The sequence below is a fragment of the Quercus suber genome, unplaced genomic scaffold (genome assembly GCF_002906115.3).
Source record: "Quercus suber isolate HL8 unplaced genomic scaffold, Cork oak 2.0 scaffold_249, whole genome shotgun sequence".
Classification (NCBI taxonomy): domain Eukaryota; kingdom Viridiplantae; phylum Streptophyta; class Magnoliopsida; order Fagales; family Fagaceae; genus Quercus; species Quercus suber.
The window spans coordinates 705,221-720,899 of NW_027069705.1; the positions used below are offsets into that span (position 1 = coordinate 705,221).

The window sequence follows — 15,679 nt, forward strand, 5'->3', positions numbered from 1 at the left end:
GCTAAATAGTAAAATAAGTTGGCAAAATTAATCATGCTAAATGGACATTAATACTGAATATGATCTCCACACACACACCAAATCCATTCTCAACGATGAAATACAATCCTAAAATTATGAACTACAAACATTAGCTCAACCTAGTTAGTAATATGATTGAAGCTACATTCTTCATGTTGAAAAAATACATGTTTGTATTGCATACAAAACATACGCAACGAAAAATTAACAGATCTACTTCATTCGCAATTGATAACATGTACTATATAAATTTCAGAATATAAGAACAAGAAAGTGTACTTTGGTGCGAAGAAATTCAAAATCAAAGATTAGAAGTACTTGGGAACACTTTTAATCTTCACTCCAATTCCATTTGTGCCCAAAAAGTGTGGTCTCTCAATCAATTTATATGAATGTCGTCAAGGGAGAATTAGATAGTGTCTAACACTCAGATACAAATTATTTCATTCACTTCCTAAATTCTGTATGTTTCTCTCCTTATAACTGATTATTTAATTGGGTTAGCCTTTTGGGCTTTTCCAATTAGCTTTTAGTATGTGGTGTTAGGACATATGTATTTTCACTTGTTAATAACATATGTCACTTATTTATGTAAATTGGCTAAATCCTTTGACAAAACGCACTCTACTTGTAATTGGGTAGTTCTGGGTGTTTTTAATATTTCAAGAAATAAGGTTTCAAGGTCAAGTGTTGAAGTCATCAAGTCTGTTCAAGAAAAAGCAAGCTCAAGTGCAAATTTATTAAAGCTCGACACCTTCTCGATAGCTACCTCGACACCTGCTATCTGTCGAGAATTATAAAATCAGATTTTCTGATTTGATTTCCTTAGGATCCGTGAATATGCTTTTGGGCCTTCTTTTCTCCAAACCCTAAACATATAAAAGGATTGTTTTAAGAGAAGTCAAGATGTACACAAGTTGCAAAAGTATTGAGCAATCTTTGTTCAACCAAATTGTGATCAAAGACAAAATTCTTGACCTAGTTCATCCTCTCTGAAGAAGTTATTATGTACTTGCACCAAAGGGTTTTGTGACCAAGCATCTTCTTGATCTTCATTGTGTAGGATGAACTGAAAAATTTTGCAGCCAACCTCTCCTCCTTAGTTGGTGTTTTGAAGTCGCATACAGGGATCCGCACATTGGTTAGTCACGTACTTGGGAGCCGTGCATCAAAGGTGGAAATTATCACTACAGATCAAGTCCAATTGGGTATTGGAGTAAAGGTTCAACTGTAGGTTGGTAAGGTACTTGAGATTCCTTTACTTGTAACCGCTTGATTTGATAATAGTAGAGTTTCGGGAGTGGTGACCTGAAAATCACCCGGTGGGGTTTTTGCTGCGAGGTTTTTTCCCATTCGTAAACAAATGACCGTGTCATTTAATTTTCGCTGCATATTTAGTTTTTGGTGATTTGTTTGTGCTTCCACGCAATTGCTTGATAAATTGATTAATTAATAACTTGGCTAATTAATTAATTGGTTTAATCACAAGGGGTCATTCAGTTTGTAGCCTATCAAGTGGTATCAGAGCAGGCACACTCTGATTAGGTTTAATCTTTGCTGTGTTAATTCATTGACCCCTATTTGTCATGGATAGAGGACAGTCATTAATCATACCTCCTTTATTTGATGGCACTAACTATGCATACTGGAAAGTACGCATGAGAGCTTTCTTGTAGTCTTTAGATGAGAAAGCGTGGCAAGCTGTAGAAATTGGCTGGACTAAGCCAAAAGAAAAACCGACCGATTGGGATGACGCAAAGATCAAGGCAGCTAACTTCAACAACAGAGTGTTAAATGCCCAATTTAGCGCAGTCACCAATTAGGAGTTTAAGAAGATATCCTCAACTGAAACTGCTAAGGAGGCTTGGACCATCCTCTAGACAACCTATGAAGGAACAAAAGCTGTCAAAGATTCAAAATTTCAGAGTTTCACTACAAATTTTGAAGAAATTAAAATAGAGGAGGATGAGTCATTTGATGAATTCTATACTAAGCTCAAGGACATAGTGAACTCAACCTTCAATTTTGGGGAAACCATCCCTGAACCCAAGGTTGTAAGGAATGTGCTCAGATCTCTACCTGAAAGATTCCATGCCAAGATTACGGCAATAGAAGAATCAAAGGATATTGACAAAATTCCTTTGACTGAGCTGGTTGGAAACTTGCAGACCTACGAGCTAAGACTATCTAGGATTGGTAAAACGGGTAAAGGCAAGAGCATGGCCTTGAAGGCAAAGAGCAGTGATACAGATGAGTCTTCCAATGATGAAGATTCCAAGATGAAGTCCTACATTACAAGACAGTTCAAGAAGTTTATGAAGAATTCCAATGGGAGGAACTTCGACAAGGACTGCAGACAATCCAGTTCTTCTCAGTTTAAAAGTCAAGACAAAGGGAAGAAGGATGCTAAGGATGGCGGTCAGTACACTATTCCTACAGGACCAAAGTGTTTTGGATGTCATGGATTCAATTACATGAAGCATGAATGCCCGACATATCTCAAGAGTATTGGGAAGAGTAAGGCACTTGCTGCAACTTTGAGTGACACTGAGCCTGAAGATGATTCCGACAATGAGGATGACGGAATCTTAAATGCCTTCACTGCCACAGTCAATCCTACTGAAGGGATTGTTGAAGAAGTGGATAAAGAAGAAGAACTGGTGGAGTCCAAATTTAAGAAAATGGATGATCAAGATGATATCCATTTAGCCTATGAGAAGCTTTACAAGCTCTCTGAGAAGCATGAGAAATTGTATAGACTGGACACCAAGAAGCTCAGTGATGTGGAACTTGATCGTAAAGAGTTGTCCACAAAGTTTAATGAGGCGAATCAAACTATTAGAGCACTGAGGTTTGAGAATAACTTTTTGGCTGAGAAGACCAAGAAGCTTGAAGCAGAGTTGTCTCAAGTCAGAGCTCAATTGGAGAGGACTTCAAGTGCAAAGCTTGATGAGATGCTTAGCAATCAGAAATCTGCTTCAGATCGAACAGGCTTAGGGTATGGTCTTTCTTTCTCTAATACTACTTCTACTAGTAATACTGTTTTTGTTTCTCCTGCTAATGACACTGAAATTGAGAACACTGATGTTAAAACTGAATTAGCTAGTGAGAACTTAGACAATGGTAAATTTATCTTAGGAGCACCCCCTAAGCAAGATAAGAAAGATGCTAAAAATCCTAGGGCTAAGAAGGCTAACTCTCAAAAGCCTAAACAAAAGAAAAAGCATCTCTGTCATCATTGTGGAGCTGCCAGTCATACTCGACCAAATTGCTATAAGTGGCTAGCCACTCAACAGAGCAACGACATGATAGCATCTAGAGGCCAAAATTAGCTTCAATCCTCTCTTGCTCCTCTTGGAGATCTTCTGAAAGCCCTCATGTTCCTTTCGAACTTGAGCGGTTTCAATTCTTCCCCCTCACCGCCGATTCAAGGGTTCAATCAAAGGAAATGTCCTTCCAAGGTGTGGAAGAAAAAGGACTCTAAGTGATTTTATCACTTTCTTTTCCCTTCTTGTTTTTCTTGTTTGTTGCATTGCTTGTGTGTTTTGCATTTTTTTGAGTCAGTCTAGTTTTATGCTTTGTTTAACATGTTTTTGTATGTTTACTTTTGTTTTTAATATAAAAATTGAAAAATTAGGAAAAAAAAAAAAAAACAGTGTGTGTTTTGTGTACTTTGGTACTTGTGTACCTTGGATGACCATTGAAACAAAGTTTCTAAACTTTGTATCTCTTGTAACTTAAATAAGCATCTCTATGCATAACTAAGCAAGTGAGCTTTGTGGCTCTTGTTTGTGATAAGTAAGATTAAGTTATCTCTTAAACTTAACACTAGTATCACTCTTTTTGATGGGTAGGACTAGAAAATCCTAAAAAAATGCATAAATAATCATCTCACCACTATTACCTGCCAATCATAATATGACACATGTATGCTTCGGCACAGCAAAAGTGCAGTGTCAAAGACATTCGTATACTTCGGCATAGTAAAAGTGCGATGTCAAATGCTTAACATCTTGGGTATTTTTTTCTCTCTTTTTATGCCCATGTATGATATGCTAAAAATAAAAGAAAATATGTAAAGAAAATAAAAAGCAAAAAGATCAAAAATGTTTTAAATATGGTTGCAAGCATGTATTCTAGAAGATGTGGGAGTTATAGGATGTATCTCGAAGGTGACAGTCCCCATCAAACAGTTATGATTGTGTGTGAGTTAAAGTTATTTTCTCATATCTCAGATCGTTATAACATATATATACATATGCAATCTTGCGATATTTTTTACACATAACATGCAATATTCTTTGCTACTTTTGATATATGTACAGGTATAATGTGATTTGACCATCACAAGTGTTTACATGTGCTGATGTATGCTCACTAAACTGTTTTAACTTGTTTTTGAAAAATAAAATTGGTTAAACTTGTTTAGTGTGTGTGTGTATGTGTGTGTTTTTGAGGATCCATGTGCTTAATTCTTTGTTGAGAGATGATTTTGAGAGCTTTATATGTTGATTGGATCAATGGTTGAGGTGTGTGTTAGATTGTATTCATGGCTGTGTTTTTCAATTCTCAAAAAATTGATTTTATTTGCTGGCTCGACACCTCCTCAATACCCGGTTATCTGTCGAGATTTTCAAGCCTTTTTCTTATCGCAATCTCGAGACCTCTTCGACACCTGATGGATTGATCGAAAAAGTTCCTGTCTCCTCGATACCTCCTCGATACCTAGTCGATCGATCGAGCTTTTGTTCTTTGAAACTAGTTCTTATTCCTCAACACCTCTCGATACCTACAGTTGTCGACGACCATTTCCTCGACACCTCTTCGACAGCATACTTAATACCTCTCGACACCTCAGCTGTCGAGATTTACTGAGGTGTCTATTTAAGCTCCTGTCACGATTTTCTCTCATTTCACTCGATCTCTCTCGATCTGTCCGAGGCGGTTCCTCTCCCAAACAACTTTTTCTCACTAAAATCTTCAAACCCACTTGATTTTCAGTCTTCCCTTGGATTCAATCACTTGGTAAGATCTTATTTCCCTTCCTTTCTCATGCATTTCATGTTTTGAAACTTAGGTTTTGAGATTTTTGAAAAATTTTAGGGTTTTTCAAAATTAATGAGTTTTTCTTGAAATTTTGGGTTGGGTTTTCACTTAAATGTTTCAAAATGTCATACATTGCATTTCATGTGCATTAGAATGATATTTACATGCATTTAGATGTGTGCTCTATTTTTGTGTGCTGGTAGGATTGGATTGGACTGAGCCCATGATGTTTTTCAATTTGCATGTCACATGTTCATGCATTCCCATGCATACGTACTTCTTGTTCAATATATTTGATATATGTGAACTGTGTTGGGTCTTTTCTGATTGTCTCCCTCTCTATCTCTTTCTCATTCTTTTACGTTAGTAGTGTCTATGACACCTAAACGTAAATCCACTCCGGCTCGGAACCCTCTTCGTTCTGGAGCTTCCTCTTCCTCTGATTTTGCTCCTCTTAACCTTTGGTTCTGCGATAGAGATGCCCACAAGGCATTTTCGAAGAACTTTTCTCGACGAGGTGTTCATTTGGAACGCTAAGTCATTTTTGCGGACTTCGCCGACACTGACTTTCCCTCTGTCATTCACAGTAGGGGATGGGAGTCACTGTGTGACGTCTCGGTCACTTGTCCTCTCGTGCTGATTCAGGAGTTTTACTCTAACATGCACGGGATAGATCGTTCAGTACCTCTCTTTTTCACCCGCGTTCGAGGTACGCGAATCCCTGTCACACCGCAGCTCGTTGCGGATGTGCTTAAGGTTCCTAGGATAGAGTTTCCTGACTATCCTTCTTGTGAGCGTCTGAGGACTGTGTCCAAAGATGAGCTTATTTTTGCCTTTTGTCAGCGCCCTGCTGATTGGGGTGAGCATCAGTACACTTCATGTAGACCTTTTGCTAAAGGTCCTATATTCCTAAACATGGTAATGACTTTTGTACTCCATCCACTCTCTCACTACAACTCCATCACAGAGCCTCGTGCTCGATTTTTGTTATCTCTTCTTGAGCATCTTACTATAAATTTTCCTTCTAACTTTATTCTTTCTATCATAGATGTTCATCTTGATTCGGTGTCCCGTGATAAGCTCATCTTTCCTTCCGCTATCACGAGGATCTTACGCCATTTTTCTATCTCTTTTCCTGCGTCTGACCACTTCACACACATTTGTGCCATAGATGCCGCTACCGTAAAACGTAGTGAGGCTCAGTTTAGGTCGCAACTAACGAATTCCACTCCTCCTTCCCGTTCAGCTCCATCCAGATCTGCTCCACCTACATTTGCTCTTTCTTCCTCTTCGGACGATGTATCTCTTGGAGACATCATGGCACAGCTGCAGTGCATGAATGCTCGCCTCGATACACTCTCCTCTGAGTTGTATCAGGTGAATGTTCATGTTGGTCGTATTGCACGACGGCAGGCGACCATGGGTGGTTTTGCTCCAGAGGCTACTCCTTCACCACCTTCTCCAACGGCTTCAGACTCTGAGGATAATAATGATGATGGTGATGATGATGACGCTTCGGATGATGATGATGGAGATGCTAGCTCTACTGATGAGATGTCTACATGACACTCTACCCTTTGTCACTCGTGACAAAAAGGGGAAGTAGTTTTGGGTTATAAGAGTAGTCATCTTAGGGGGAGAGTTAGTATAGGACATTTTTGATAGGGGGAGTGTTGATATTTTTGAGGGATGTAGTGAGGTTTTGATGTATCTTTTCTTTTCTATTCTTTATAGATACATTGATCTTGTATATGAGGTCTTTTGACCAGTTTTACATACATTGTACTTATTTTCTCTATATATGGATGTATGTTTCTTTTACCTTTCTCTATGTGTTGTTTCTTCTTTTTCTTTATACACATGTTCTTCATACTTGTATGTAATCTATTATTTATGTTTCACACAAGATGCCTTGATGACTTTTGTTTAAAGTGTTCCAGAAATATAGGTTATCAAAGTCTACTTGCTATAAACTCTCTTTTTGCAAAGTTTTTTAAGAGTTTGTGTTAGGATAGATTTTATTGTATTTAACAAGTGAATATGAGTTTAGTGATTTATAACTTCTCTCATATATTCATTTGTTTGTTGTAGTTTTGTCACGGATTGCCAAAGGGGGAGATTGTTAAGACATATGTGTTTTCACTTGTAAAGAATATATGTCACTTATTTATGTAAATTGACTAAATCCTTTGACAAAACGTACTCTACTTATAATTGGGTAGTTTTAGGTGTTTTTAATATTTCAAGAAACAAGGTTTCAAGGTCAAGTGTTGAAGTCATCAAGTCTATTCAAGAAAAAGCAAGATGAAGTGCAAATTCATTAAAACTCGACACCTTCTTGATAGCTGTCGAGAATTATAAAATCAGATTTTCTGATATGATTTCTTTGGGATCCGTGAATATGCTTTTGGGCTTTCTTTTCTTTAAACTCTAAACATATAAAATGATTGTTTTAAGAGAAGTCAAGATGTACATAAGTTGCAAAAGTATTGAGCAATCTTTGTTCAACCAAATTGTGATCAAAGACGAAATTCTTGACCTAGTTCATCCTCTCTGAAGAAGTTGCTGTGTATTTGTACCAGAGGGTTTTGTGACCAAGCATCTTCTTGATTTTCATTGTGTAGGATGAACTGAAAAACTTTGCAGCCAACATCTCCTCCTTAGTTGGTGTTTTGAAGTCGCGTACTGAGATCCGTGCATTGGTTAGTCACGTACTTGGGAGCCGTGCATCAAAAGTGGAAATTGTCACTACAGATTAAGTCCAATTGGGTATTGGGGTAAGGGTTCAACTGTAGGTTGGTAAGGTACTTGGATTCATTTACTTGTAACCGCTTGATTTGATAATAGTGGAGTTTCGGAAGTGATGACCTGAAAATCACCCGGTGAGGTTTTTGCTGCGAGGTTTTTCTCCATTCGTAAACAAATCACCGTATCATTTAATTTCCGCTGCATATTTAGTTTTTGGTGATTTGTTTGTGCTTCCACGCAATTGCTTGATAAATTGATTAATTAATAACTTGGCTAATTAATTAATTAGTTTAATCACAAGGGGTCATTCAGTTTGTAGCCTATCATATGGCTTGGAGTGGGACCAAAAGGAAAAAAAATAAGGCACTAGCTCCAATAGGCCTTGATTTTTTCTGTTAACTCTTGACAAGTCCAAAGTTGCTATTAATTATATTTAATACCACTATATAAATATAATTGCACTCTAGGCCTTATTAATAAATTATATCCCAAGACTTTATTATACATGCAATCCCTTCATAAAATATTTGTAATAATACAAAGTCATGAATTTAGACTGACACTTTGAAGATTACGACATCTTAATCCTTAAGTACCCGGTTTAATCATTTAAATTATTCATCATATATTTTAGAAATCCAATTTCATAAATATATACTTTAGTAACTCCTTACTAAAGTGGTTAGACTTAATACTCTGAATAACCAAATCCATTAAATTTATATTAAAAGAATATTTTATATCTCCGTTAAGAGATTATAAATTCCATATTGAAAATATATGTTTCATCAACACTAAATGTTACTGCCCAACATACTGAGATTTTGACCAAGACTTTAAATCTCACTCTTGATATATCAAAGCAACCTACACTTCATGATCAAATCAATTATTCTCTTAAAATTAAGAGTTTATATAAATAGAAGTCATGAGATTTATTATTCATTTGATAGTCGTTAGGAGAATAATAAATCTCACAGCGGTTCAATTCAATATATTTTAACTTTTATAATATTTCAACATATCAACTAGAAATCTCCACTTTCATGAACAAAATGAATCATTTTAGTTGATTTGTTATAATTTTCGCAGATAAAACGCCCAATTTCATCACCGACTACGAATTAAAATTTTAAATTTACAAAAAACTTGTGACTTATATCTTCTGTGATTAAATCATATAAATCACATACTGTACATCTCATGGACTAAATGATAATGTCCAAATATTCATGTTGTAATTATTTTAGACAATAATAAAATATCTTTATTAATCATAATATTAAGTCATACATAAAATGTCATACATAGTATTATACAATAAGATTTAAAAGCACTAATCCTAATACTTCACATTACTCAAGCTACTTCAATTTGTATAGTGGGTCACCAAATTCCTCAATTCTAGATTAAACAATCAAATGAAAGCAATGCAACACTTTTAAAGACCCAACAATGTCTAAAGGACAGAAATTTATTTCAACATTTTTCAAATATGATTTGTACACATTTTGAAACACTAGTTCCTTAAAGGTTATCAAACAACAGTTCCATTTTTAAGTAACTAGTTCCATTGCTTATTATCAAGTCATTACTCATTAGCACAAAAAGAAAATCATTCAACTTCAACTGAAAATAAAACATGACAACTGAAGCCAATCTTTTAAAGAAGAATTGAAAGGAAAAAACTCTAGAAGGTCAAAAATAAATGTCTAACATAGTCAATCTAAATCCTTGACAACCTTAATCCCCATAGAATTTGCAGTCCCAATGATGGACTTGGAAATAGACTCTAAGGACATGTACTGGCAATATGGATCAGACTGCTTGATCTTGGCGATCTCATAGATGTGCTTGAGGGTAATGGAGGAGGCAACCACGTGGCTGGGGCGGGAGCTGCCAGACTCGATTCCAGCTGCTTTCTTGAGGTACCAAGTTACGGAGGGGGACTTGACAATAAACTCGAAGGTGTTGTCCTTGAAGGCCGTGATGGTGACTGCCATAGGGGTATCAGGCTTGTACTTTTGAGTGCGGGCATTGAAGTCCTTGCAGAAGGCCATCAGGTTCAGTCGATACTGACCTAGTGCTGGGCCCACAGGTGGTGCGGGTCGGGCCCCTCCAGCTGGCACTGTCAATCGGATAGTTGCTGCCAAGGGCCGTCGTGTTAGGATCTCTTTTAGGGTCGACATGCCTACTCCTCTTCCTCTTCCTCTACCCTTTCTCTACGCTGCACCCTGCCAAAATATCATAGGTGTCTTATGTATCATTTGAAACGTAGCATAGTAGTTCAGCACGCATTTCCCATTATCATCAGCAAATAAATCAACTGATAGATAGCAATAGCATCATTTGCCTAATATCAAGTATACTCTCACATACATCTAGCAGGTACCTCAAATTCTATATGTCAATAGGCATCAATCAGAAAGTAGAAACGAGTTAATAGCATCTAATGACATTTGTAATAATGGATAGAAGTGACAAGTAGATCAACATGCCCCCAAAGCCAAAAGATGTAGCCACTCTTTATCCTTTCACTACTTCATAAAAATATTTTTTCCTCCAATGCTCATATTTTTGAAACAGCGATTTCTCCAACATTCATATTATCCCAGTGGGTTATATTTTCAAAATTGTCTTTTTCCCAACAGTCTAGGCCAAAGCTCATTGGCAAGTTTTGATTAACTATACCAAAGCAGAACAAGATACTGACCACATCAGCATGCACAAATATGTAACAAAGACACAAGGGGAGGGGAAATTGGTAAGTGATTTTAAATATATATTTGATCCAGCCACCAAAATGTTCAATAGTTGCTTGCTAATGTTAAAACTCCAAAAGAAAGCATTCTTAGCACAAACCTTGTAATCTTGCATAAACTTGTAAGGCATATGCAAAAATCCGCTATTTCCACCAAGAAAAGAGATTCAGATTCAAACCGCATCTCCTATGTCATCCACATATCCTAGTTGGGTGAGTAACATGGAATTATAAGCATGGCATGTTCCAAGCGTGAAATTTGCTTCACCACCCAATTTCAAGGCACAAGGGCAATGTGGAATGTCTAATATTTTGACCTTTCTACCATACAAATTTACCAACTATCAGATAGTGCATTCGTGTATCGAATTTGCAATTAGCTGTAATATCTAACATGATATCATGTATTTAGCCATACAATAACAATTTTCCAAAGGACAAAGTTTGACTCCAAACTAGTTTGAATTGTCTCTTCCAACTTACTACGTGGTGATTTATAAGACTATTCATGTATATTATTTAAACAAGTTACTTGATTCATTAAAAAAGTAATGTGACTAAAACTACACATGGATTGTCCCTTTGATTGCCACAGAGTGGGTTGGAAAAAGATAGCTCCAAACCAATTTGAGTGGTCTCGTTGTTGGGGTTTTACTGATTCTTCTTCTCTCTCTGAGTTTATGTTTTCCCTTAGATTAACTTCTTGATTACCCTCTTTTTTGTTTTGCCGTTTGTTTCATCTGTTTCTTGTTGTTCATCATCATGAACAACTAGTACTATTCATTTTTTACTCATTAATAATAGTTCTCTGATTACATATCAAAAAAAAATTGGAGCTCAACTGTTTCCTTTTCCAAATTCATGGCTACAAGACTATAAAGATGAAAAAATAAAAGAAAAACAAACTGAATATAAAACTTATAATTACCACAATTAGTGCCTAATACATAGAGCTTTTCGAAATTCAAGTGGTACTCCACAGATCTTGATGCTGCAGTTTATGAAATTACTCTACAGTACAATGGTAAAAGTCAAAACAAAGAAAATGGCCTAAAGATCACTTCCTAAACAGCCATTTACAAACTACCATCACGGTTCATGGACTGTAGTGAAGTCTCTAATAAACAAGTGAAATAAGAAACTGCATCTTGAATACCTTCATCAGTATAATAGACCTTTTGTAGAAATACAAACATTTAAAACTAAAATGGGCTTTGATAACAAGAGATAAGCATTATAGTCCACAATGCTCAACAAATACATATAAATCTAGAACAGTGACTGTCCTAACATAAATCTACACAAGCTACAAAGAGAAGTACGCAGCACAACCCTAACATAACTCTATCTGGATCATCACGTACAAATCTCAACCAGAGACATTGCGTTCTTCTTATACACTAGAAAATAGAAGATCCATGGAACATTTGTATCTGGATTGAAATGAAACTATGAATATCAAAGCTAATTGTACCCATCAGGGTGCAACCTAATGGTAGGAGGCTTGAGCTGAGCTATAAACCCAGACATCCTAGGTTCAATCCCCGCTAGGAGTTCCTCTGGATTACCTGATACATGGCAGGTGGGACTGTGTACCCGTGATTTACTCTCCAGGGGTGGGTCCAAAGGTCTTGCCTTGGTGAGGTTCCACGTCATAAAAAAAGAAAAAGAAAAAGAAATATATATATATATATATATACACACACACACATATATGTATATATGCGGTAATTGTGCAAAGAACCCTTTTTTTTTTATAAGTAAAGCTCCCAAATAAACTTTAAGGTGATATAGCAATGATTCATCAAACTTTACACACACCCAAAAAGAGAAAAGAAAAAACCCAAATTTTAAATTAGTTTCAAATGTTATCAATGTGAGGTGAGAGTCACAGCAAACAATAAATTTCATTATGAAAACTAATACTAGTTCCACTCAATTAAAGTCAAAATGCCAACTTTAACACACAGCTTGTAGCATTTACCACCTAAACCTTGCCAATAAAGCAATACTTTAGAAAACCCTGATAAAAACTGACATGAATTTGATAAATACCTATCAAAATAAATCACACCCACCATTCAAAATGAAAATTTCCGACTAAACTAATAGCCAAAAGGAAAAACTAAAGTCACAAAGCTAACAAAGGATTTCATTGAACAGAAAAAAGTGGATGCAGTACACAGGAAGAATACTAAAGAAAACAGAAACAGAGAGGAAAGAAAAACGGTAGCTTCAAACCACAGCAACAAAAACGCATTTATAAATAGGAAAAATGACAAATACGAATACCCAAGCTTCAAAGTGTAAGAAAAGCTAAATAGTGTTTGATATATCAGAAATAGCTACACCAAACTTGGGGCATCATATACATACATAACCCATTTTTTAATTCATAAACAGAACAAAATGCATCAAATTTGGGGCAAACCAGAACACACACACACAAACTAAGAGAGAAGAGATAAGAGGGTACCTTTCAGTCTGCCGCCAAGAACTCTGTGCAGAGTACTGTTCCTCGAAGAAGAAAAGACTGAGAGATACATTTGGGCCCCCATCAAAACACAAAATACCAATCACTATTAATAAAAAAAAAAAGAAACCAAATTTTGTGAGAGATCAAAATCTAAAAGTATTTATTCAGATGGAATGGGATATATATATATATATATATACACACACAAAATTATCAAACAGAACATAGTAACCAAAAAAGAGCGAGGAGTGGGTGTGAGACATAAAAGAAATAAACCTGAAATCGAGAGATTGGAGATCCGAGAGAGAGAGAGAGAAAATGACTTAGTGAGGCGGTGAGGTTGGTTCGATGCTCGGCGGTGGGAGATTGGAGAGAGAAGCGGTGGCAGTGTGGCGGCTACGGTCTGAGGGCTGAGACGGAGTGGATGAAAAGTTGGCTTTTTGCTTATTTGATAGTATTTCCTCTACTGTTTGCTTATTTCCTCTATTGTTTAGAGGCCCCACATTGGTCCCACGAGTAAGCCGAATAAGCCCAAATGGGAGAAAAAGCAATCAAAATGGGCTAACAGTACCAGCAGTCCCACCAACGGTAATATTTGTGTTTCTGCTAATAACTTTATTATTTGTAGGTCTCATATTTAGGCTGAGTTTGGTTTAGTTTTTTGTAAAAGTAGATAATGAAAAAGTGGAGTTTTTAAAATGTACATAATAAAAAAGTGTATTTTTAAAAAATTGAGTGTTTGGTAAAAACTATTAAAAAGTTCTTTTTGAAAAAACTGAGTGTTTGGCTAGCACTTATAAAAGTGGCAGTTTGAGGGGTAAATTACAAAAAATGACAATATATATATAAGGGAGTTTATTTCATACTTTTTTTTTTTTTTTTTATGTGAGTTTGGTTCATACTTAAATCAATTACTTCATCATACTTAAATCAACTTTTCTCTTTCTAAAAAAATTATTTTTTTCTCACCAATATTAGTTAATAATAACCTACCGCTTAAAATTTATTGTGAAAATATTGTGATACAATTTTCTTTTTTTTTCTTCTTTTTTATCCTCCACACACGTACCACGCTTCTTTTCTTTTTCTTTTTCTTTTTTTTTTTCTTTTTTTTTTCTTCTCCACCCACGTACCCTTACACTTTCCTTTTTTTTTACTTCTTTCCTTTTTTGCAACCTACCACTTCCTCCAAGTTCAGAACGTTCCAGCTCTCCTTCTTCCTCTTTTTTTTTTTTTTTTCCTTTCTTCCTTTCTCCTTTTTCTCTTAGCACTTCCTTTCTCCCTTTACTAAAAATATACCCTTACTCTTTTTTTTTTCTTTTTTTTCCTTTTTTTTTTTTCTTTACTCTTTTCTGCTCTTTGTTTTTCCCAGAACCCACAGACTCACAGAGTTCTCCTTCAGTCATTCTCCCCCCCCCCTCTTTTTTTTTTTTCCCTTTTCTCTTAGCACATCGTCTGTAACACCCATGCAAGGGATTGATTTTTTTTTTTTTCCCTTAGCTGATTTGGGAATTTGTTATAGATTTTTTTTTTTTTTTGTGTTTGGATTCGAAAATATGTTATTGAGAGGGCAGAGCAAAGAGATGAGATGAGATGAGAGGAATGAGGACCGTGAGAGAACTGAAGCCATTTATCGAGGGTAATTTGGTATTTTTCGACAGAGCCCAACGGATATCATTTAAACGCGCATTCAACTTTTTGTTTGTGGACCTCCAGAGGTTCATAATTGTTTTGTGCGTTTATGCCTTCGTCCAAAACGCAACTTTTTCCAAAAAGTTGGCGTTTTATACTCACTAAACACTAAACTTGGCCTGACTTTTTTAAAAAGGCAACTTTTGGGCTCAAAACGCCCAAACAAACGGGCACTTAGTATTTTTCTACTGTATTTTTATTAAAAAAAATCAGTTAGCTTCTTTTTTTCCTACCTTACTTCAAGGTAATAATGACACATGATAAGAAAAATTGCTTAGTTCAGAGATATCTATTGGAGAAAATGGAATTCCAAATAATAGAAATAACGCAAGCTTGGAGAGGGGGATTTGGAACCACAAATAATGTAAGTGTATTTAGCTACGAATGTATAACCACCGCACACAAACAATTTCTCATTAGAATGCAAGCTTGGAGAGGGGGATTTGGAACTGTTTACAAGGGAAAATTACCAACAGGTCAAGAAATAGCCGTAAAGTGACTATCAAGAAATTCAGGGTAAGGAATAATTGAGTTCAAGAATATGTTGATACTCATATCTAAACTCCAATACATGAATCTTGTTAAGCTTCTAGGTTGTTGCATTTTTGGAGAAGCAAGGATGTTAATCTATGAATATATGCCCAACAAAAGCTTGGACTACTTCTTATTTGGTTTGAAAAGCATTTAATTTTTTTCCTGAAGACTTCATTTATTTTCCTCAATGAATATATATAATTATCTATTGTACTTTATGTAAAGTATATTATTAACCATATATATCTTTTTATATTGAATAGATTCAAATAGAAGCAAGTTACTATATTGGAACAAACGGTTCAACATAATCGAACGAATTGCTCAAGTATTGATCTATCTCCATAAGTATTCAAGGTTAAAAGTAATTCATAGATATTTAAAAGCTAGCAACATACTAC

The 15,679-nt window shown here is 35.8% G+C and overlaps 1 protein-coding gene across 4 annotated transcripts; it reads right to left on the reverse strand.

Annotated features, from left to right (window-relative positions):
* Positions 1 to 9,342: 9,342 nt before the first annotated feature.
* LOC112023854 (large ribosomal subunit protein uL11m) lies at positions 9,343 to 13,565 on the reverse strand. 4 transcript variants are annotated; one of them, XM_065780865.1, is made up of 4 exons: positions 13,329 to 13,565; positions 13,053 to 13,109; positions 10,678 to 10,763; positions 9,343 to 10,049 (listed from the first exon to the last, which is right to left on the reverse strand). In XM_065780865.1, the coding sequence occupies exon 4, from the start codon at positions 10,002 to 10,004 to the stop codon at positions 9,537 to 9,539; it is 468 nt and encodes a 155-aa protein (XP_065636937.1). In that variant the 5' UTR covers positions 10,005 to 10,049; positions 10,678 to 10,763; positions 13,053 to 13,109; positions 13,329 to 13,565; the 3' UTR covers positions 9,343 to 9,536. The 4 variants fall into 4 exon arrangements, with proteins under 4 accessions (XP_065636937.1, XP_023912245.1, XP_023912247.1 ...); XM_024056477.2 differs by lacking the exon at positions 10,678 to 10,763 and having other exon boundaries at positions 13,329 to 13,563; XM_024056479.2 differs by lacking the exon at positions 10,678 to 10,763 and having other exon boundaries at positions 13,053 to 13,155; positions 13,329 to 13,563.
* Between the last annotated feature and the right edge of the window lie 2,114 nt (positions 13,566 to 15,679).

Bases quoted from the DNA above. Each gene is read 5' to 3' on its own strand.
- LOC112023854 (XM_065780865.1), bottom strand. From the start codon at position 10,004: ATGTCGACCCTAAAAGAGATCCTAACACGACGGCCCTTGGCAGCAACT.